This window comes from Leucoraja erinacea, chromosome 40, assembly GCF_028641065.1.
Source record: "Leucoraja erinacea ecotype New England chromosome 40, Leri_hhj_1, whole genome shotgun sequence".
In the NCBI taxonomy this organism is placed as follows: Eukaryota; Metazoa; Chordata; class Chondrichthyes; order Rajiformes; family Rajidae; genus Leucoraja; species Leucoraja erinaceus.
The window spans coordinates 4,794,141-4,815,884 of NC_073416.1; the positions used below are offsets into that span (position 1 = coordinate 4,794,141).

Sequence of the window (21,744 nt, forward strand, 5' to 3'; positions counted from 1 at the left end):
CTAAGGAATTAGACTAACTTGAGACTTCATGTTGCAGCACTACAACTGGCGTATATTAGTTTGGTCAGGATATAGCAGAATTGGATTCCATCTGCTACCCCCTTGTTTTTTTTTTTTTTGTAGCCGACTTCCTCCTCTGGTTTAAATGCATTGTTAGTCACCTTTTCTGTCCTACATCATTTCTGGTCAGGTTTTGATCCAACTATTTATTTTCATTTCCAAGTTAACTTTGAATATGGACAAGAAGATGGCAATTCTGCTATTTGAGGAGTTTAAGATGATCTTTTGCCAGCTTTTTTTATGTTAAAAATGACACCGAATTTTATGAGTAAGATCTCCAGACATCTTATTTGGAGGAATTCAAATGAAGAAGGTAAATGGAGTAAAGGAGGTGTGGGCAAAACTAGGTAGCACCTCTCTACGAGGTAGGTTAGAGAATGGTTAATTTCATCTGACATCTTCATCCTAAACTCTAATGTAAGTCTGCACTCTGCTGATTAAATGAATCCAGATTTTTATCCGTTCATGAGTTTGAATGTTGCTGGCAAGGTTGCTGTTTATTGCCCATCCAAAACTACCCTTGATGTGCTGGTGAGCTGATGTTTCAAACTGTAGCATTCAGTCCCTGACGTAAAGCTCCAAGAATTTGACCCAGCAGCGAAGAAGAAACAACCATACATGTCCAAATCAGAATGATGTGGGATTTTAGGAAAAGATTCACCTGCCACTTCCTTTTGGGGGATTCTGTTAAAATTTAGATGAATTGATTTAGTGCATCTTGTTGATGGTATGTGCTCGATACTCCATTTGGTTAGTTATTGGGATAACTATTACAAAACTGATGTGACAAAATTATTGTTTTCTGTAAACTGGAAGCTCTGCATCTTTTATCTTTTGGAGTTTGTATTTTGATGCCACTTAGGCTGATGTATTGATGATTATATTTTAAGAAATCTGGGCAGAGCAATGTTTCATGAATTCAACCTCCACATACCGATAAGTCGTCTTTTTGTCCAAACTGAAAAAAAATCACAAAGATGGAATGCTTTGAATCTTGGTGCATCCATACCAATGGGACTGCTCTATTCTAATTGCGAGAGGTGATGTAATGTATATAAGCTTTGTTGTGGAAGTATTTCTCAGTTTGCACTCTTGCTGTTGGTTCCAGTACCTTGTGGAAAGGAGGTTATTTTAAAGTTATTTTATTTTTAAGCTGTTATGCCGTTTAATTGTATGATGCTTGCAGGAGAATGCATCAGCATTACTTTATGTACTTATGATTTCTCTTGCAGCTTTTACTCTTGCTTTTAAAAAATTCTGTCCTTTCCATGTTTTGCAGAACCAGCTTTGGTCCTGAAATAGGCTCTATAATTTTTCTGCACCAAAATGCTATCTGAATTCTCTGCATAACTCTATTGAATTCTAGGCCATAAAGGATCATTAAAATTCAACTGACTAAACGCAATATCCATTACTTAGACACGTATACTCGGAGCTGTAGTTACTGTACTACAGTTAGAACACCAATATATATATTTTTTGACACACTCTAGTCATCCAGCAGGCAGCAGTTACAAGGCACTGTGCAATCAGCAGAGGATCTTTAAAGCAGTCCATTGAATAGTGTATTTGCAACCATAGGTACAGAGAGGGAAAAAATGTGGTAGACGTTCCAAACTATAGCTGCCACTACAACTAGAGGTTTCCATTGGAGAGCACTAACCTAAAGCTGTTATTAGCAACATGGCAAAATTGAGGTCAGTCGGGAAATTTGTTCTGTTTGTCAAACCTAATTGATCTACCATTTAGCGATGATTGAGTTTTTGGATCCTGATTGCAGTTGCATGGACTCATCCTCTCTCCAGCTGCTGATTTGCTTGCATGAGTTTGGAAGTATTTATTGGATTTCTCAGTTGCTTGTTTTTCAGGAAAGTAAAGATATTTGAAGTTAATGGCAGATACCTAAATTGGAAATTAGTTTGACATTAGTAAGCTTTTTCACACAGAGAGTGGTGGGTTTATGGAATGAGCTGCCAGAGGAGGTAGTAGTGGCAGGTACTATAATAGCATTGAAAAGATATTTGGACAGGTCCATGGATAGCAAACGTTTAGAGGGATATGGGCCAAACACAGACTAGTGGCAAAAAAACGGGCAAATATTTACAGGCAATCCCCATTGTGGCTTAATTGCAGTCTGAAATGACCAGAGCCCTTCTACTGCTCATGATCGTACCACTTAGCTCCATTAACTAACTTTATTGTGTTCTGTTTGGATCCAAATATCAGATGTGGTCCCATAATTTATCTTCAACTTGGGAATTAACAGGACCAAATCAGGCACATGCACCCAGAAATAGTATTTGTCTTAGGATCTACACTGAATAATTGGGAGCATTGCTGCTCATTGCCATTGGATTTTTGTTTGAGCAAATGTGTTTGGGTTTCTTTTGATGTTTAATTTGCTGTTGCATTCAAAGGAAGTATCTTCATTTATCCTCTTAGTTGTAATTCTCTCTCCCTCTCTCTCTATCTATCTATCTCTCTCTCTATATATATATAGAAACCCGCCATTATTCCACTGAACTTTATTTAGTGGTAAAGCATTAATAACACCCATTAAACCCAATAAACTTTGAGATTAAGGAGCCAGGGAGAAAATATCATTGCTTTTCTTATTGGATACCAGCAAGAATTTAGTGAGCTTGTTACACTTGTGATCACATAAGCCAAGAGACGTAGCTTTTCCGTGACATTGTAGTGCTTTTGTGAATTCTTGTTAACTGCAATTTTTGTGTGTGGAGTTTGAACACCGAGGAAGAATGTTACATTTGGTATGGAGTTCCTCACTCTCTTGTAGTTCAGCCTCCACATGCAAAGCTTCCTCCATCTAATACAGTGCAAAGCAACTTCCTTTAAGTCTTGTATTTAACTCTCTGATTAAAACTCTCTAAATCTGCTGCAGCCTTCTTTCAAGCAAACTGAGGTATACTCCCAGAATTATGCTTATATATATATGTGGAGTGGGGGACGGTCACGTGACCGTCATGGCCTTGTGTGGTGCCAAACCTTTATAAGGTACACAGTCCTGGTATTTTTACCACCTCATTTCAGCGAGGGCTCATTTGTATGTGGACTTTGAACCACCTTAAAATAAAAATGAAGACAATAGTACCCAAAGGTAGGTAATTTACATTTGTTGTAAATTACATCTATATTTAAGATTGGAGTTTCTCATATTAGGCACTGAAAATTAATTCAACGTGTTCACACATTTTATTTTCCGTAATGATTTGTAGGTTAGCCGAGATTTTTTTCTTAACCTTCCATATCTGACAGGAAGCGTTCTTTGGAAAGTCACTGCTGGACAGCAGTCGGAAAGTTTGCCTCAGCTCAGAGGGTTTCTCTGACAGTGAAAGCACTGAATTTCCACAAGGCACCTCTCAATCGGAGCCAGCACCTCAGCAGAAGGACCCAACAGATGAAAAACGTGATGGAGTCCTGGAGAGGGGTGAGGGCTTGGCAACAGTACTTGCTAATTGTGAATATATTTCAATTCTGGATATTACCATGAATAGTAAAAGATCAACAATTGTAAAATGTTAGAATTTTGGATTTGGGCCTCCTTTTGAAACAACTGACTAACAGTTCAATGTCAACTCGGTGTTGTTCCATTCAGTGATCAAATTCAGTATGTTAATGGTAAGCAAGTGGACTGCATTTCAGAACCTTTTGGACTGGTTATTTCCCAAGATGTTCATTTAGAACAAAACCGAAAAAATGATCAATCTAAAACAGACAATTACTATTTTGACTTTCTAATTATCAATTGAATGTACTTAACAGCAGTCTCATCAATTAATACTGTCTTATCAATAATCTATTTATTGTTCTGTTGCCACAACTATGTGGCTCCACATGTGAATGCAATAGCTTGAATACTGAACGAGAGTATAGGCTAGCTGGCCCTGTATGAAGGCAGTATTTGAGTTTTAGCAAAACTGGATTCAAGTGAAAATGATCCAACATTTTCGATTTGCAGGGAGGTATTTTGATTGCCAGAAGCCAATTACTGTCCCCAGAGCAATTTCTGCTGGTATTTCATAGGGAAATATTCTAGGCCTAATCATCATTGATGATTTTCCCTTATTATAAAATTATGAGTGGGACTCTTCACTGATGAGAGCAGTTCATCTGATTATGAAGCCCTTGTGCATTTGCAGATAACATTTGCACTATTTCACTGTTTGGTGCAATGACCATCTTAAGAATTTCCAGCTATTTCCCCCGAAATCGTCAAGGGCACTACCGTTCTTGAGTTTTGTTTTTGGATGGCCCATATATTAGACCAGGACAGAAGCTTCATATTTTAAAAAGAGTGAGACAGTTTTTACTCCTCAAAGCCTTCCCATCATCCATAAGATTCCACAAAATTATAGTTTGATTGGAAAAAGCAATATTGATTATTGACTTGCGCATGTACAGCCGCAACAGCACTACAAAAGCTCAGCATCACCTATTTTGGAATTGTTCACCTGATTGGTGCCACTTTTATGGGACTTGATATATTGTTTCAAAGCAAAGAACCGCAGGTTTTAAAATAAAATAAAAACACAGAATACAAGAAATATTCAGCAGATCAAGGACCTTCTGCAGAGAGAGAAACGGAATAAACATTTCAAGTTGATAATCTTTCATCAGCTTGAATGATAAATACAACCATGGTATCTTCTAAGTAAATACAATGTCCTCCATAATGTTTGGGACAAAGACCCATCATTTATTTATTTGCCGCTGTACTCCACAATTTGAGATATGTAATAGAAAAAAAATCACATGTGGTTAAAGTGCACATTGTCAGATTTTATTAAAGGCCATTTTTATACATTTTGGTTTCACCATGTAGAAATTACAGCTGTGTTAAGACATAGTTTTCCCCCCCCCCCCCCCCCCATTTCAAGGCACCATAATGTTTGGGACGCATAGCTTCACAGGCGTTTGTAATTGCTCAGGTGTGTTTAAGTGCCTCCTCAATGCAGGTATAAGAGAGCTCTCAGCACCTAGTCTTTCCTCTAGTCTTTCCATCACCTTTGCAAACTTTTATTGCTGTTTATCAACATGAGAACCAAGGTTGTGCCAATGAAAGTCAAAGAAGCCATTATGAGTGAGAAACAAGAATAAAACTGTTAGAGACATCAGCCAAACCTTAGGCTTACCAAAATCAACTGTTTGGAACATCATTAAGATGAACGAGAGCACTGGTGAGCTTACTAATCACAAATGACTGGCAGGCCAAGGAAGACCTCCACAGCTGATGACAGAATCATTCTCTCTATTATAAAGAAAAATCCCCAAACACCTGTCCGACAGATCAGAAACATTCTTCAGGAGTCGGGTGCAGATTCGTCAATGACTACTGTCTGCAGAAGAGTTCATGAACAGAAATACAGAGACTACACTGCAAGATGCAAACTGCAAGTGACGGTTTGCCAAGAAGTACTTTGCCAAGAGCAACCACAGTTCTGGAAAAAGGTCTTGTGGACAGATGAGATGAAGATGAACATATCAGAGTGATGGTAAGAGCAAAGTATGGAGGAGAGAAGGAACTGCCCAAGATCTAAAGCATGCCACCTCATCTGTGGTGGTGGTGTTATGGTGGGGGTGGGGGGTGTTATGACCTGGGCATGTATGGCTGCTGAAGCTACTGGCTCGCTTATCTTCATTGATGATACAACTGCTGATGGTAGTAGCATAATACATTCTGAAGTGTATAGACACATCCTATATGCTCAAGTTCAGACAAATGCCTCAAATAATAAAGCAACAGGAGTTTTTCAAGGCTAAAAAAATGTCAATTCTTGAGTGGCCAAGTCTATCGCCTGATCTGAACCCAATTGAGCATGCCTTTTATACGCGGAAGAGAAAACAAAGGGACTAGCCCCCAGAACAAGCATAAGCTAAAGATGCTGCAATACAGGCCTGGCAGAGCATCACCAGAGAAGACACCGAACAACTGGTGATGTCCATGAATCACAGACTTCAAGCAGTCATTGCATGTAAAGGACATGCAACAAAATACTAAACATGACTACTTTAATTTACACGACATTGCTGTGTACCAAACATTATGGTGCCCTGAAATGTGGATGCTGCTGCACCCGCTGAGTTTCTCCAGCTTTTTTGTGTACCTTCGATTCTCCAGCATCTGCAGTTCCTTCTTAAACACTGTGTATAAAAATAGCCTTTATTAACATCGGACGATGTGTACTTTAACCACATGTGACTTTTTCTATTATAAATCTCAAATTGTGGCGTACAGAGGCAGATGACGGGTCTTTGTCCCAAACATTATGGAGGGCACTGTAAATCCTAACAACTTCAACCTATCACTCAAATGGTGATGCTAATCGGTCTTCTGAGGATGCAAACAAAATGATGCAGTACCTCAACTTTGATGGTCACCAAATAAAAAGTTCTGCCAAATTGGGAGAAAATATTTCAGATTCAGTTAGTTTCATTTCCCTCTTGATTGGTGTTAAAGATAATTTTTTAAATACCTATTACTGAAGGGCGGCACAGTGGCGCGGCAATAGAGCTTCACAGCGCCAGAGACCTGGATTGATTCTGACCCCGGGTGCTGTCTGTGTGGAGTTTGTATATTCTCCCAGTGACTGCGTGGGTTTTCTCCGGGTGCTCCGGTTTCTTCCCACATTCCAAAGACATGCAAGTTTGTAGGTTAATTGGCTTCTATCAATTGCCCCTTGTAAGTAGGACACAGAACTAGTATATGGGTGATCGATGGCCGGTGTGGACTCGGTGGGCTGTACGGCCTGTTTCAACACTGTATCTCTAAACTAAGCTACCGTTTTCATTTAATTTTGGCAGTTCCTGATGCAAAGACAATCCAAGGCCCCATCGAACATAATGGAGATCCAATTCCAGATGACCCACCTAAACCTGAAGAAACTCAGCCAGATGGAATAGGTAAGTCAAAGTGTTGAGAAAATCTTTAATTTCGTAGTATATTTAATTGTTCTTTTTGTAGACTATCTAAACAGAATGCTCTTGCAGCTCTATTTACCTCATGTTTGGGTTTAGGTAGCACTTTGTAGTAAAACCTGAACCAGCTTGTCTTCCGATAAGATTTCAAGATTATAAACACGAGAACAAGTGTACAGTACAAAAGCTTTTGAATTGAATTCAAAATTAAATAAATGATCAATCGATTTAACAATTGTAATTATGATAAACTGTTGAACTGTAACAATGTACCACAGAATCCTTCCACAATGTGCAGATTTCTGCCAATATTAAATTTTCTAAACTTGGGGTAGTGGGATGCATCCTTTGGGAAGTGTATGTAACACACATTGGTCAAATAGAAACCCTACAGATGGTTGGATAGTTTCTGTAGATCATAAGGCACTAGCAGACCAGGGAAATATAGATAAATTCTCAGTCCTGTTCATGGGAGACTCAACTACAACCTTGTGAAGTCGGTGCAGAAGCACAATATTGAAACAGTTTGAAAAGAGCTTTGTTATGCCTTCACTGTGCTATTTTTTTTTTTTTTTAATGGCACTGCATGTTGTCGACAATAGGATGTCTGAAATAAACCAATTTAATTCCACAGCACTACCATTATTTGCAGCGATCACTGAGGCATCACTTAAATCTGCTACTTTTCCATTGTAACTATATGTCTGGTTTGATTACACTTTGCGATGACTTTTTATTGGTTCTTCACATTCAGTTTCCATACAAGGCGCTTATTGTATGAGCTTAACTCTGGCAATTCACGGATAGATTTCAAAATTGGTGGCACTGTTCACAACGTTACCTGTTTTGGAGGGGGTAATACTGGTCTTCTTGCTTGCTTTCTGCTACCTCTAGCTTTATAACCAACAATTGCTTTTTTTTTTTTTTTTTTTTTTTTTTTTTTTTTAAAAGCTCTTTGCTTAGTGTTCCCACAAATTGGCTAAAAGATCATCTGTATTTTCACTATTCCAAAATTGTATAACTGCAGAAAATGAGTTAGAGGAACTTCAGATTTGTTGTTGTAGATCAGGTGTTTGAACTTTGAGATGGAGAATACAAGTCCAGTTGTGGAAGAGTCAGGGGAGGAGGAGATGCTACTGGAGACTGTGGTAGTAGTGTTTGGACTGGTTCCCTCAATATGCTTATGTGTGACCCGGCACCTATTTCTACTTACTGATCCCAGGTTCATCATCTTGACATTGAGTATATATGTCCCTGCCTCTGCTCAGCATTCCCTGCTCTGTAACCTGCAGTACATTCATTGAACATTCAACAGAAATACTGAGAAAGGTGGAGATGTTGAGAGTTGATTTCTAAAGTGGAAGAGATGAGGTGAGGGACAGAGGAAGGTAAAGCTCAGGGAGTTGAGGAATGTGATGCGCCTTTAGGAAACACCTACATTCCCATTTTCAAAAGCACGTTGTCCATGTAGTATTCACGAACTTGCTGCTTCCTATTCTATTCTCTGTCCCTTGAAGGTATAGTTTTGCTTGTGAGGCTAAAATCCATTTTATGGCGTGGTTTGATTTTGAAGCCTATCCTCGGGTTCTGGAAATTGGGCCTTGGGCCTGCTGACTCCTGCAACATCTGTTGCCATTCCACATTGAGGGCAGACTCGCCATGTGTATATTTGCTTATCCTTTGTTTCTGGTACATTTGGTCTGATCAATGTGCTTTTTAATCTCAAATTATTTCTTCCCATAACACAATGATGACCTTTCATTCTGTAAAGCTTGTAAATGCACTGAGATCGCCCTTGTAGCCTTGAACAAGTGCCAAAGATATTTTGTTTTTCTCATAGTTGATATTTATGTTAATGATGATGGAGTTAGTGATTGACTAGATGAATAACAAAACATGAAAGGAATATCAAGAATTTTTAAATGAGTGTGTTAGGTGGAGATTTTGTGAGTACTAAACAGGGTCTGAATTCTGTTATCAATATAGAAATAAAAATGCCCATCATATGTTTCATGCTAGCTTACGCAGTCAAGCTTTCCAAGTGTTTAATGGTCTTTCTTTGAAGATGTACTTAGAACTTCTGTTAATTGCCTTTCACCAGCCTTTATGCTAGTGTATTGAATGTCGACATGGATAGAATATTTCCTCGTGGCAAAAATTGTAGAACTGTACGCTGTTTAAAAAATGAGTGGTTTCAAAATTATTATTTTTTTAATTTTAATGCAGAGATTTTTTTTGAGGAGCGTGAACCCTTGAAATGCTGTTCCACCAGGGTCGGAGCAGACACAGAATATTTGAACATTTTGAAGGTAGAGATAGATTCTTGACAAGCAAGGCGCTGAGATGTAACTGAAGGTGGATGGGAATGTGGAGTCAAGTTGCCAGTCAGCTTAGCCATGATCTTATTAAATGACAGAGCAGGCTTAAAGGTTTCTTTTTCTTAAAATAAAAGTCGGGCATTTGATCCATTCACTTTCTGGTCTAGGTGGAGTTACTTTGAGCCTTAAATGCCCCTTGATTAACTGGAGGAACATAGAAGCTACACATTGTATGTTTTGGATTGTATGGCTTGGACCATTTGCTACAGGTTGTACAAGAGGGAATTGGCTTTGGGACAAAAACAGGCCACTAAGTTTGTTCTATCTTGGCAAGTGGCCATTAGAAATGTCCGTGAGTGTTTGAAGATGGACCACAGGAAAGTGGCAAATATATATTTTAAGAGATAGAAATCCAGTAACTAGTATGCATTCCTACATTTAATCTATATTATGAAGCATTGTAAATATTGTTATAAATTTTGAGAAAATAGAAATGAGGATCTAATCTAGTTTTATGCAATTTTCAATTTTTCCCATGGCAATTAAAATGATAACAAATGCAAAATACTGAAATCACTCAGTAGGTTGCTTCTTGGAACAAATAATAGTCTGTGTTTTGAGTAAAGAAATTGTCGGAACTGGGGGAAAAGAGAAAACGATAAATTACAGAGAGAATGGAAGGTTTGGAATGGATGGAATGGATGAAAAAAGAGATCATCTCTTGTGTGATCATGGTGTAGATAAACTGTTAATTAAGTGAACCTGTTGAGGAGGGAGAGGGAGAGGGAATATATATATAAAACAAAGGAATGCAAGAGCTGCAAACATGTCCAGCTGGAGGGACTCCCCAGTGGGTTAATCTTACAGGTCGCCCTACAACAGAAGTCACCACTTCTGATGCGGAGACTTTCCTGAAGTTCTGGAGTGATATTGAGTCAAGATGGCTGCAACATGCCCACATGAAAGATGTGTTCTCCTTCTCAAGCTCATGATGTGCTTTGTTTTGCCAATGCAGGGGGTCAGAGTGGAACTGAAAAATTGGCATGCACTTAAAAATTAAGCTTCCTCCGATGTCTGATTTTCGGTGCGGTTATTTCATTTTAAATCGATGGTCTGGTTTCCAGCATTTAACATGCTTTTTCAAGCTCCTTGCTTTCACCATTATTTGTGGCTCACAGAAATGAGCTGGAGGACTATGTCTTCTTGCTTACTCTTTGGTATCATTCTACTTTATTGAAATGGTGTGGGTACCTATGGAAAGACAGGGCATAATGAAACGCCTTCATTGCCATTGTTGAAAATTAACAAGACAATTGCATTTATAATTATGTCTTAGAATATATCACTCCTGGGCAATAGTTTAAGGACAGTGGTTATAACAGTAAAGTTATGCTGCTTTTGAATATTGTGTATTAATATTTTTCTTCTGCAGTCTTTTAATCTTGCTTTAAAGTCACTTTATTTGCGATGTTTCTATTTCCAACTCTAAAACTTAAGTTGATTACTATTGACCCTTTTCCAGGAAGAACATTCCCTGAATTGGGCTATAGCCACAGTTATCGTCATCCAACTTTCTATCAATTTGATTGTAGAGCTTGGACTACTATTTGCACTGCTAATACAGCAGCTTGGATATCAACTTATGGGCTTTGTAAATGTGCACTCAGCTGATGATTTGACTGTAAATGTCAGACCAGGACCCATTTGCTCTTGTCTATTTATTTATGAGTATATTAGTCTGTTTGCAGTTTGGTTAACTACACTGACTACAGTTATTCCTAGAATGTAAGTTTTTTGGCTAACATACTGATAACGGTAGAGACCCTGGAATGCTCCGTAGCACTTTGATGTTTGTCATGAAACTTGTTTGGTCTGTGCACAGTGAATGGGCTGTGTCGTTGCACAGGGATGGTTGTGGACTCTTGGTTGGAAAGAGTAAATGGCTTTTTTCTTGCTACTGTTCATTTTTACCCTTTTGTTTTTATTGTACTTTTGGGTTTTTAGGTTTCGATCTCAGTCCTTTCCACGCAGACAGCTCCCTCTCTCCCTTTGGTAAGCAGTCAGACCCTCTCGCCACTATTTGCGTGTTCACGTGTTAACATCAGTAGTTTGTACCTGGGTGCTTGTATGTCTGCTTGCATTTTCATAGAGGATATTTGCGTGACATCACCAGTCTATTCGGCGAGTGACTGGTCAAATGCTAAAAAAAAATATTTTTTAGCAATTGTGAACGTAATTTTTTTTTGTTTGCTTTCCTGCCTTAAATCTTCTGAAATTTTGTCTGTAAAATGCATGTCAAAATCAGTTTGCATTCACAAAATATCTCAGAAGTAACAATTGTGAACATAGATTGTCCTGCGTCATAGTTCATACTTAATCAAATATTTGTATGGCTGTAAAGGTGTAGTGAGTTGAATATAAAAACTGTTTTGAGGCATGGGAGTCATTTGGCAATTATTGGTAGACTGAGCATGCACAAGTTTGTCACTGATTATTGGTGCAAATTTCATTCATTGTATTAAATGTGCAAACAATGATTTTTTTTGCACCATAGCGTTTATTTATCAGCTGATTTGGCAGTTTGTTCAAAGCTTTTTCAGTCTCCTGTATAAGTATAAAAATGTTATGATGGTTCTCCAAGTTGATCAAATATCCAAAATGTGAAGCTTTGCCTGTGGTGAACTGGCTGATTTCAAATGGGTTGTAGTTGTGGTGTTCCATTCCTCTCGCAGCTGATCACCACCAACCAACCCTACCGCCTGTGTGCAGTGTGACTTTTGGGCAAGTTCACCATTGGACTTGGCTGTGATGTGCTCTAATATTAATGTGCTACAGAGCTTGATTGGGTAATGGCCACTCAAAATGAATTAAAGTTGTCAGCACCATTTTGACTTTGTCAGGGAGGGTCAGGTGCATTCAGCAGAGGAGGTTTGGGATTTTCTTTTAATATAAGGGGGGTATAATTGTGATCAGCACAGAGTGAAGTACAGTGCCCTCCATAATGGTAAAACCAAAATGTATAAAAATGGCCTTTAATAAAATCTGACAATGTGCACTTTAACCACATGAAGTTTTTTCTATTACAAATCTCAAATTGTGGAGTACAGAGGCAAATAAATAAATGATGGGTCTTTTTCCCAAACATTATGGAGGGCACTGTATGTTGCTAGATTTCAGAGTCGATATTATTGCATCCAAGCTAATCAATGTACAAGCAGTTGATGTGTAGGGAAGAACTGCAGATGCTGGTTTAAATCGAAGGTAGATCACAAAATGCTGGAGTAACTCAGCGGCATAGGCAGCATCTCTGGAGAGGGGGGATGGGTGACGTTTCGGGTCGAGACCCTTCGACAGACAAAGATGAAGAAGGGTCTCGATCCGAAACTCCACCCATTCCTTCTCTCCAGAGATGCTGCCTGTCCCGCTGAGGTACTCTAGCGTTTTGTGATGTACAAGCAGTTGAGTTCACTGTTTGAGATTGTTGGCAAATCCCATTTTATTTTGCTACCTGTCTGGTAGAGAGTTGAACATTGAGATTACAAGAAGGTTGCAGATGTAAATCTGGAACTCTGCTAATTATACTTATTGATGGCGTTTTATAGAATGTGTTGACTGGTGTCCTGTGAATGTCCTGAAGACATGGTGGCACAACATCCATCTTCCATTCAATTCTTTATAATTTAGTCAGTGGAGATTCACTTTATTGCCGGATTTCGTTTAGGCATTGTTATCCATCTGAATAGCTTGCAAATTCTTTTGCAATTCATGTGAAGATGAGCAAATCCAGCCTACATGAAGGTAAAATGTTCCACTGGGATACCAGTATTGAATGGGGTAAACTTTTAGGAAATTAAAACCAAATTACCAAAAGTAACCAAACTGAATTATAATGAAAGAAGTACTTCCACAAGGAGTTGGATTTATCTGTTATGTTATCCGTTATCATTAGTTTTGATACTGAGACTTTTTTCCAAAAGCAGATTTTAACAACTAGTAATTTGAAAATATAATGGGATCATTGGTTTAAACTGAAGATAGACACAAAAAGCCGGAGTAACTCAGCGGGACAGGCAACATCTCTGGAGAGAAGGAATTGGTGACTTTTCGGGTCGAGACCCATCCTCAGACCCATTGGTTTGATTGTTAATCTAGCCATCTTGTGTTTATCAGGACAAACTTGTTTTTTGGAGCTGGGCAATTCAATAGGAAATAGTTCATGAACGTTTTGATTGGTTTGTTGTATTCTGTACAGTAGCGTGAAAACCTCCAGCTATGATCCAGAACCTGGTCTGAGATTTAAGCTGAAAGGTGTATGAAAATGGAAAAGTCTAAGTAGGGAAATAATTTGGGAACTATTCAAAATTTTTACGGTAGTTTTTTTCCCCCTTGTTTTACTTGCTGAGCTTTTTAACTTGTGTCTCAAACTGACTACTTTCATTTGTACATTTTTCCTTTGGGTGGCAGATTGTTTTTGGTTTAGAATCAAGAGTCATGTATGTATAGTTGTTCCACTAGAATTAATTTGATCCGATGGCGAGACTAATAATGTCGGACTTGCATCTACTCTTTATTTAGTAACCAAGGGTAGCTCAGTCACAATTTTACCTGATTAGTTACTACCCCAAGAAGTTGTTGAGCAGCGATATTTCACATATTTGTTCCTGCTTCAGAAATTGATGGTTAATCCAGTATTTAACCGTATGCATACAAAGCACGTTCCAAATAAAGTCACGACCTGGGAATAAGTTACACTGGCAAGTGAAAGTTTGTGTCTGCAGACATAGGATTTAATTCAGAATGAAAGTGTTGAGATGTCTTCCTGGGAAATAGCGCACATAGCCTTTGAAATGCATTCTTCTTGATATGTATACACCTCTTGTTCCACTCTGAAGGAATCATAGAAATTCCAAGGTATCCATGCGAGCCAAACAAAATAGCTATGTGGTCTAATTCCACTTCCAACTCTTGAGCTGTAACCATTAAAGGCTATAACACAGTACTTACCCAGTAGTACTTAAATGCAATTGAATATTTCTGCTGGTGTCATCTTTTGAGGGAGTGTATTCCAGACCTCCTCTACTTCCAAGGTGGAAAGGTCATTTCACCAGCTGACAAAAAATCTTTGTCCCCGAATTACTGACGTTTGTACTAAGGAAATTGGGTCCGCCTTTGTCTAGGCCTGTCATAATTTTATGCACCTCAATTAAATCCAAACTTTATTTCCAAAATTTAAATCCAAACTCTTCCAATCTCTCCTCACAACTGAAATTCTCCAGCCCCAGCAAAATCCTTTTGGTTCTTCTCCTGAAACTATGTTAGTGCTAGCACGTTGTCCTTCCTTCCTTCCCCATACCTTATCTTGTCTTTTGTATCTCGGCCAGTAAAGAAAAGTATCTTCTGAGCATTCTTAATCACCACATTAACTACTCTGCTGCCTTCAGGAAACAGTGGGCATGCTCCTCGAGGTTCTTTTTCCATGCCTCTGTATTTTGCTATTTGTCATGTACTTGTCCAAATGCATTGCCTCAACATTTCTCAGGATTGGCTTTTATCTGGTGTGTTGCTCATGTTTGTTGCAGTCACCATGCCAAATACTACCCTCTTTCTCTTATGATAACTCACAGTTGATCTGCCAAGGCAGGTAATCATTGAGGAAGTCGAACATGGTGCCGTTCTTAGCTTTACCAGTTTGAGCATTTCCTAAATTTAATTCATATTTTATACATTTTTATAGTTTCTAGCTTTATAACAATTTGGAAAATGTAGATTTCTTCTTGAAATCCAAGTTGAGCATGCTTTAATTGCTGTTATTGAAATCTCACTAAAATTAGGAAAATTATTTCACAGCAAATCCTTAGCTTGTATTTATTTTAGTCTTTTTAGGGTTTGAGGGCACAGGGGCCATTTATACCGCTCCAACTATAAGCGAGCAATAGCACACAATCACTGGTTTGGATAGTTGTTAGACATTGATTGCATCAACTGAGCCACTGAGGAAGCTTTAGTTCACTTCCTAAAAGGACCTTTTAAATTACAAATGCTGATCATTTTTGAGTTTTGCTCCCTCCGTTCATGGGCTGAAGATGACAAAGCCATTAAATTTCAGTGTTGAACATGAAGCAATAATTGTTGTAATATGTTGTGCGCGTAGTCTGTTTCCCCAACCATGAGTAAAGAGCCTCGCTGTGTTGTGCTCCACCTTGTATTTTGAGTGGAAATAGGACTGCTAATGAATTTGATTGATAAGCAGGCCTAAGACTGAAACCTGCCATTATGTTGTTGTGAGTGTTAACAGTATCAGTCATGTCATATTTTGTATTTGTATTTGTTATTATTTGACTAATTTCCCACAAATCAGTAGATGTTTATCATTTTTTTTAAACTATTTTTGTTGTTTTCTTTGGCATAAATTAAAAAAAATCATATTTAACTTTTGCACCTGAGGAGTCGTCCTCTATTTTCCTCCCATTTCCCGTCTGTTTTATGTCACTGAAATTATAACTCCATTTTGTTTGCATGCTGCCAAAAATTCTGTTCAGTAACTTATGGTGCTCCTTTCTTTAAGCTGGGATTGACGTCTCATCCATTACGGATGAGCTTTCATCCAGTCATCCTGATGAGAGCTCAAAGCGAAACCAAGCTTTTAATGATGCTCCAGTGGAGGGTGCCCTCAGCTCTGATCTTGACAAGATTGTAACCGAGGGTAGGTATTAGAATTTGTTTGGAACAGATCCTGGGGTCAATTGGATTGGAATTGCTTTTGGGTCTTGTTGAAGTTACATTTTACAAGTTAAGGATGTATAGAGTTTCTCTAAAGTTTTAATATTTGTCCATATAACCTTTTAGAATACTGAGGTCAAAGATTAAAAGCGACAAGTCACCTGGAGTTGGACTTTCAAACTGACTGCTTTTCCTTCCCTGACCATTCATCTCTCCCTTTCACTCAACCCATCTTGTTTTCCCTAATATGAACCCTTGAACCTTTCTAGCACTTGCTAAACTTGCTTATTCAGGCATATAACTTGTTTACATATAACATAACTCTTATGCCAACTGACATAAATGGTTTTGTTTCCTCAAATGTTGATTTTGCTTTATTTCAAAAAGACCAAATTATTTTTAGTTTAAAAAATCAATCTTGACACCTCTGTCCTTGCAAACGACTTTTCTATATGCAATGACCCCCCTCTAGTCTTTGAAAGTGGTGTTATCTTCCAAATCTGTTTGCTTTTCCACATTTTAAAATGTGAATTTCTCCAATCAACACTTTGGCCCTGGAAATAGCCACAACTGAAGCTGCTATTGCCAATGATGGGATATAATTTCACTTTCTCCCGGTTGTATTGAATGTCTATGGTTTGGCAGAGTCGTGCTTTCTTCCAGTTAATGTAGGGAGAACCAAAGCTAATGCCTTTGATTCCAGTCACAGTCTACGATACCTTATTTTTAAAAAAAATATTAAAAAATCTGTTCCCGTTCCCAACCTTGGTCTCTGCCTCGATCAGGAAGCATGTAGCTTCAATAAGCCTCTGAAGCTAAGCTTTTTATCTTGTGTTGTCCTCCACTAAGATGGTTTACTTCTATCTCATCACCTCAGTTGAGTCAATTTCTGCTGCAGCCCATCTGCTGTTGGATTTCTCGTTCAATCTTTAAGGCATTTGATACATTATTCAGTGTTGCATATCCCTTTGTCATCCTCACTTTCCAAAATAACATTTCCTTTTGACTTTGCCATTAGTTGTGCTGGAATTCAAACCCCTCTGCAACCAGAAAGCACTTATGTACTTTTAGTATTTATTTCCTTTCAGGGCTTGCCTTAAACCGCATTTTTTACCAACCTCTTTGGTATTTATTTTTATAGTATTTGATGTCTGTGTTTGCATGGTAACAAATATGTGAAGTGCCTTGGCATGTTTTTCTTTGATAAAAGCGTTATTGCTCTTGGCACTAAACTTGCCAATGTGATTCTCAGGAATTTTTGGTCAGTTTCCCTCGCTCCACTCCCTCCTTCCTCCTGCTCTTCGACTTGTTCCACGTAGAATATAGCACTCAGTACCCAAGATATTATTTCCAAGCATTTGAGAGGGAGAGTTGTAGCGTTGTTTTATCTATGCTAATCACCCAAAGGCAGATTGTGAAAATCCATTTTGAAAATTAGTTTATTCTTAAAGAATACATTATACCAAAGAGGAGTTGGTGATAAAGGATTGTATTCATTTATATGTTTTTATCTGATTAATTTTCTAGCATGTTGACGTTTAGAATATGTTTAATAATTTAATTGATACAGCTGCTTCAATGTTACATCTTTCTTCATCAGAACTGGCACAAATGGAGAGTAAAGATGTACAGCAGCTCTTCACTGATGTTCTGGGATCACAGGGAAATCATCCACTTCCAGAATCAACGCTGAGTAGTGTCAAAACAGTTTCTGAAAGTCATCTTCTCACTTCTCATGGGTTAGGCGAACTCATCAGACCTTCATTAAGCCAGCAGTCTCTTCTTTCTGGTAAAGAAAATATGTATTTTTTAATGTTGTTAGGTCTTAGCTAGCACATATTGGACCATTTAATAGAATGTGTAGGAAGGAACGGCAGATGCTGGTATAAACTGAAGATAGACACAAAAAGATGGAGTAACTCAGCGGGTCAGACAGCATCTCTGGAGAAAAGGATTAGGTGACGTTTCGGGTCGAGACCTTTCTTCAGCCTCGACCCGAAATGTCACCTATTCCTTTTCTCCAGAAATGCCGACTGACCTGCTAAGTTACTCCAACTTTTTGGGTGTCTTCCATTTAATAGAATACTTGGCAGCAAATTTAACCATATTAGTTTGAGTTTTTCTCTTTTTTATTCTTTTCCACATTACTTGTTTCATTCCAATTCATCCACGATTAATGCCCACATTCTTTTGTTGTCTCATCTTTTTCCTTATGCTGTTCTGCAACGCTGAGTTTAAACGCTGAGTTTAAATGTCCTACCTAAGAGTTGATAGGATGATTTGATTGACTTGAAAATAATCGATAATTGTGTATAAATTGGGAAGAATTCCTGGTAGTACGGAAATCTGGAACAAAGTGACAATTTGGACACAGTGAAAATGTGAAATATTAATTGAAGGAGATAGTCATGGACAATCGTGGCTAAGGGAAATAATGATTACATTTGAATTTACAGTAGCTGTTATTAGCTAAAGCAATAGGTAATGTAAACTGCATACAACTCAAGACATTTGTTAGGCTACTTCCACTTATTTACTCTGTGTACCTTATGCATCTTGGACCTAAGTAGGGATTCTATTTTCTGTTGTGTTGCTTAGGAGGGGCAGTGGCTGTTGGGCAACTTGCTCTTGGTGGTTCTCTGGCGCAGGCTTCATGTGCAACAGGAGAGTCTTTTCCCAATGTCTGTCGGTCACCATTTCTTGAAAGCAGGTAATTTTTGCCATGATTTTATTTTTGGTCTCCTTACGAATAATGCTATTGATTATTAACAGATTTCAAGCTGTTCTGAAAGCTCAATTTTGCTTCTCCGATCATAGTCCCAACATGTGCTGCAGAAAGAGCCTCGGGAAAAGCAAGCAAAACAGCTTGCAAATTGAACATTGTGTAATGTCATATGTTCATCTCGTCTTCTCAAGGGTTTACCCAGCCAGCTGGATCTGTAGAGTACATACTTGCAAATGAAGAAACGGTGCAAATTTAGGGAGCCCATTATGAAGAATGTGCAAGATTACTCCTGAAATTAACCAGTGATCATTTCCTGCTGTGTCACTCGCTCAAAAACCCTACTTACTCCATTGGCTAAAAACCATAATTGAAGCTATGCTATGAAAATACCAATAATCAATCATCAGATTTCAGAAATGATGCAAGCTCCCTGCCTTAGAATCTGTCATGAGTGCCCCAAACAAACTGTTCATCTCAACTGTTAATTCTAACATTTGCTGAGTTCATAACAGTGCCAGGTGAACGGGAAGATGCGAATCATGACTGAATATTGAATTATGTACCACCTTAAAGATATATCATATCCCACCTTGCAGTTGCTTCGTCAGGTATAGGTGCAGAGCTACAGCAGTGACCGTTTGTGCATCAGTGGCAGCTACTGAATCCCATATACAACATGCTGTTCTTCAATCGTGTAACACCTGTCATTCCTATACCTATGTTCCCCAGGCCAAATTGGTTTATTTTGGACAGATTGTTAAGTACAAAACACATTGAGGATGCATAAAATAACATCTTTGATTGATGTGCAGGGAAAGGAGTATTCCTTTCAGCCCAGACAGTGGAGAGCAACAGAGCCCGTGGACAACTCCTGCTACCCCAGCTACCCCAACCACTCCGACCACACCCACCACTCCCACGGAGGGAGAAGGCGATGGACTTTCGTATAACCAGCGAAGTATATTGAGATGGGAAAAAGATGAGGCTTTGGGAGAATTATCAACCATATCACCCGTTCTCTACGCAAATATCAATTTCCCTAACTTGAGACAGGATTACCCAGGTATGCTATCTCTAATTTCTAGTTTATAAGATTAGTTGAAAGAAAAACTGTTAACATTTTAGGTTGAAAAACTTTTAATCGGATGTTCTGACGAACTGTCTACAACTGCAAATGCTATGGCTGTTGCTCTTTCCACAGATGCTGGGGAGTGTTGTTTATTTCAGATTTCCAGCATGTGAACTTTTATGTGTAATTAGTTAATTAACAAGATTCTCACTGTAGATTTAGTTGTGGAATAGATTATGAAGATATTTAAATCTTATTTTAATTGCTGGTAATCTTAAATAAGTAGAAAGTCATTGATTTTTTTTCCCTGTGATAATTTCTTCAGATTGGGCAAGTCGTTGTAAACAGATCACTAAGATTTGGAGGAAGGTACCAGCAGCTGATAAAGCACCATTTCTGGTAAGGCACATGATCTTGAGATCTCATCAGAGTAAACATTTTTGGTACAAATGTAAAGAGAGAGAAAAAAAAATTCTGGTTGTATCTCTCTCCACAGAGTAATTGAGCAAAGCAATGAGAGGACGTTTATAATTTTTCCCTTAAGTCGTTTTGTGGTTTCATCCAGAGGTATCGGTGTTTTTGGCTCTAGAGGGTGATTTTATCTTCATTTGCACACTTGCTAAAATGCATTTCGATATGGTGCTATATGTGATTACCCACATTCAATTCCTGAATAAATTCGATTAACGGTTTGACTAATACGTTTATTCAGTACGAATTTATGTTATGCCATATTTACATATGCTGGAGTCACACTATGAGATAAATTACAAAAGGCACGCTTTATTCCGATTCTTAATCCCATAGACAAAGTATGTCTATTCTCACCTTGCACTGTAACACGTCCTGTCAAGACAAACGGTGATTAGTCTCAGTCAGACTTGTGGCTTCCCTTTGAATCAAGAGTCAAGAGTCAATTTCTCTCTTGAATGGAAGAATCTCTCCTAAAGTGTTGAGAGGGTCTTTTTATGGTCACTTTTTTCATGCTTTCCCAGTGTTCAGTAGGGAGTCGAAGCAAGACCTGTCTCCAATCTATCCCTTAGAAACATAGATACATAGAAAATAGGTGCAGGAGTAGGCCATTCGGCCCTTCGAGCCTGCACCGCCATTCAATATGATCATGGCTGATCATCCAACTCAGTATCCCGTACCTGCCTTCTCTCCATACCGCCTGATCCCCTTAGCCACAAGGGCCACATCTAACTCCCTCTTAAATATAGCCAATGAACTGGCCTCAACCACCCTCTGTGGCAGAGAGTTCCAGAGATTCATCACTCTCTGTGTGAAAAAAGTTCTTCTCATCTCGGTTTTAAAGGATTTCCCCCTTATCCTTAAGCTGTGACCCCTTGTCCTGCCCTTCTCTTCAATGAGACTATACCAACTACTCCCTACACTTGTTTTCTATGCCCCGATGTGGTACTATATTGGTTTTAGCACAGCGGGATTATTGTGCACTGGCACTAAAAACTGCTTTGGTAAAATAAAATAATTGGTTTGTTTTTTAAAATTGTTTCCTTGAAGGAGATGTATTTTAAAAGATGTTATAGGGATTAGATGTGCTGATATGTTGCATATCCAATTAGTGTTTCTTATTTATTCGAATAGCTTGTAAAGATGATTGGAGTCCTTGATTTTAGTGGGCAATGACCATGCGTGGTTGGATTGGAAATTGAGTTATGACCATGCGTGGTTTTTGAGACCAATTGTCATTGTACAGATAAAAATCTCTGCTGACTTGAACTGCAAAGCATATTTTTTGCACAGATTTTGTTGGTGATCGATATTCTTTTGCTCCTCAAAATATTATTTTGTTTAATTCAGAATCTTATCTTGTTTTTCAGCAAAAGGCCAAAGACAACAGGGCAGCTCAGCGCATCAACAAAGCACAAAAGGTAAATGATGTTATTGAGTTATCT

General features: G+C 38.4%; 1 protein-coding gene across 11 annotated transcripts in view; it reads left to right on the forward strand.

Moving 5' to 3' along the window:
• The window catches only part of kmt2d (lysine (K)-specific methyltransferase 2D), a 133,672-nt gene that overhangs the window by 56,840 nt on the left and 55,088 nt on the right, over positions 1–21,744 (forward strand). For 10 of the 11 annotated variants that reach the window (XM_055664509.1, XM_055664512.1, XM_055664508.1 and 7 more), the window contains 9 exons: positions 3,337–3,508; positions 6,883–6,981; positions 11,319–11,366; positions 15,880–16,017; positions 17,635–17,823; positions 18,633–18,744; positions 19,572–19,822; positions 20,154–20,227; positions 21,670–21,720. In XM_055664509.1, the coding sequence (XP_055520484.1) occupies positions 3,337–3,508; positions 6,883–6,981; positions 11,319–11,366; positions 15,880–16,017; positions 17,635–17,823; positions 18,633–18,744; positions 19,572–19,822; positions 20,154–20,227; positions 21,670–21,720 (1,134 nt within the window). The remainder of the gene's footprint in view (positions 1–3,336; positions 3,509–6,882; positions 6,982–11,318; positions 11,367–15,879; positions 16,018–17,634; positions 17,824–18,632; positions 18,745–19,571; positions 19,823–20,153; positions 20,228–21,669; positions 21,721–21,744) is intronic. The other variant, XM_055664513.1, reaches the window with a different exon arrangement.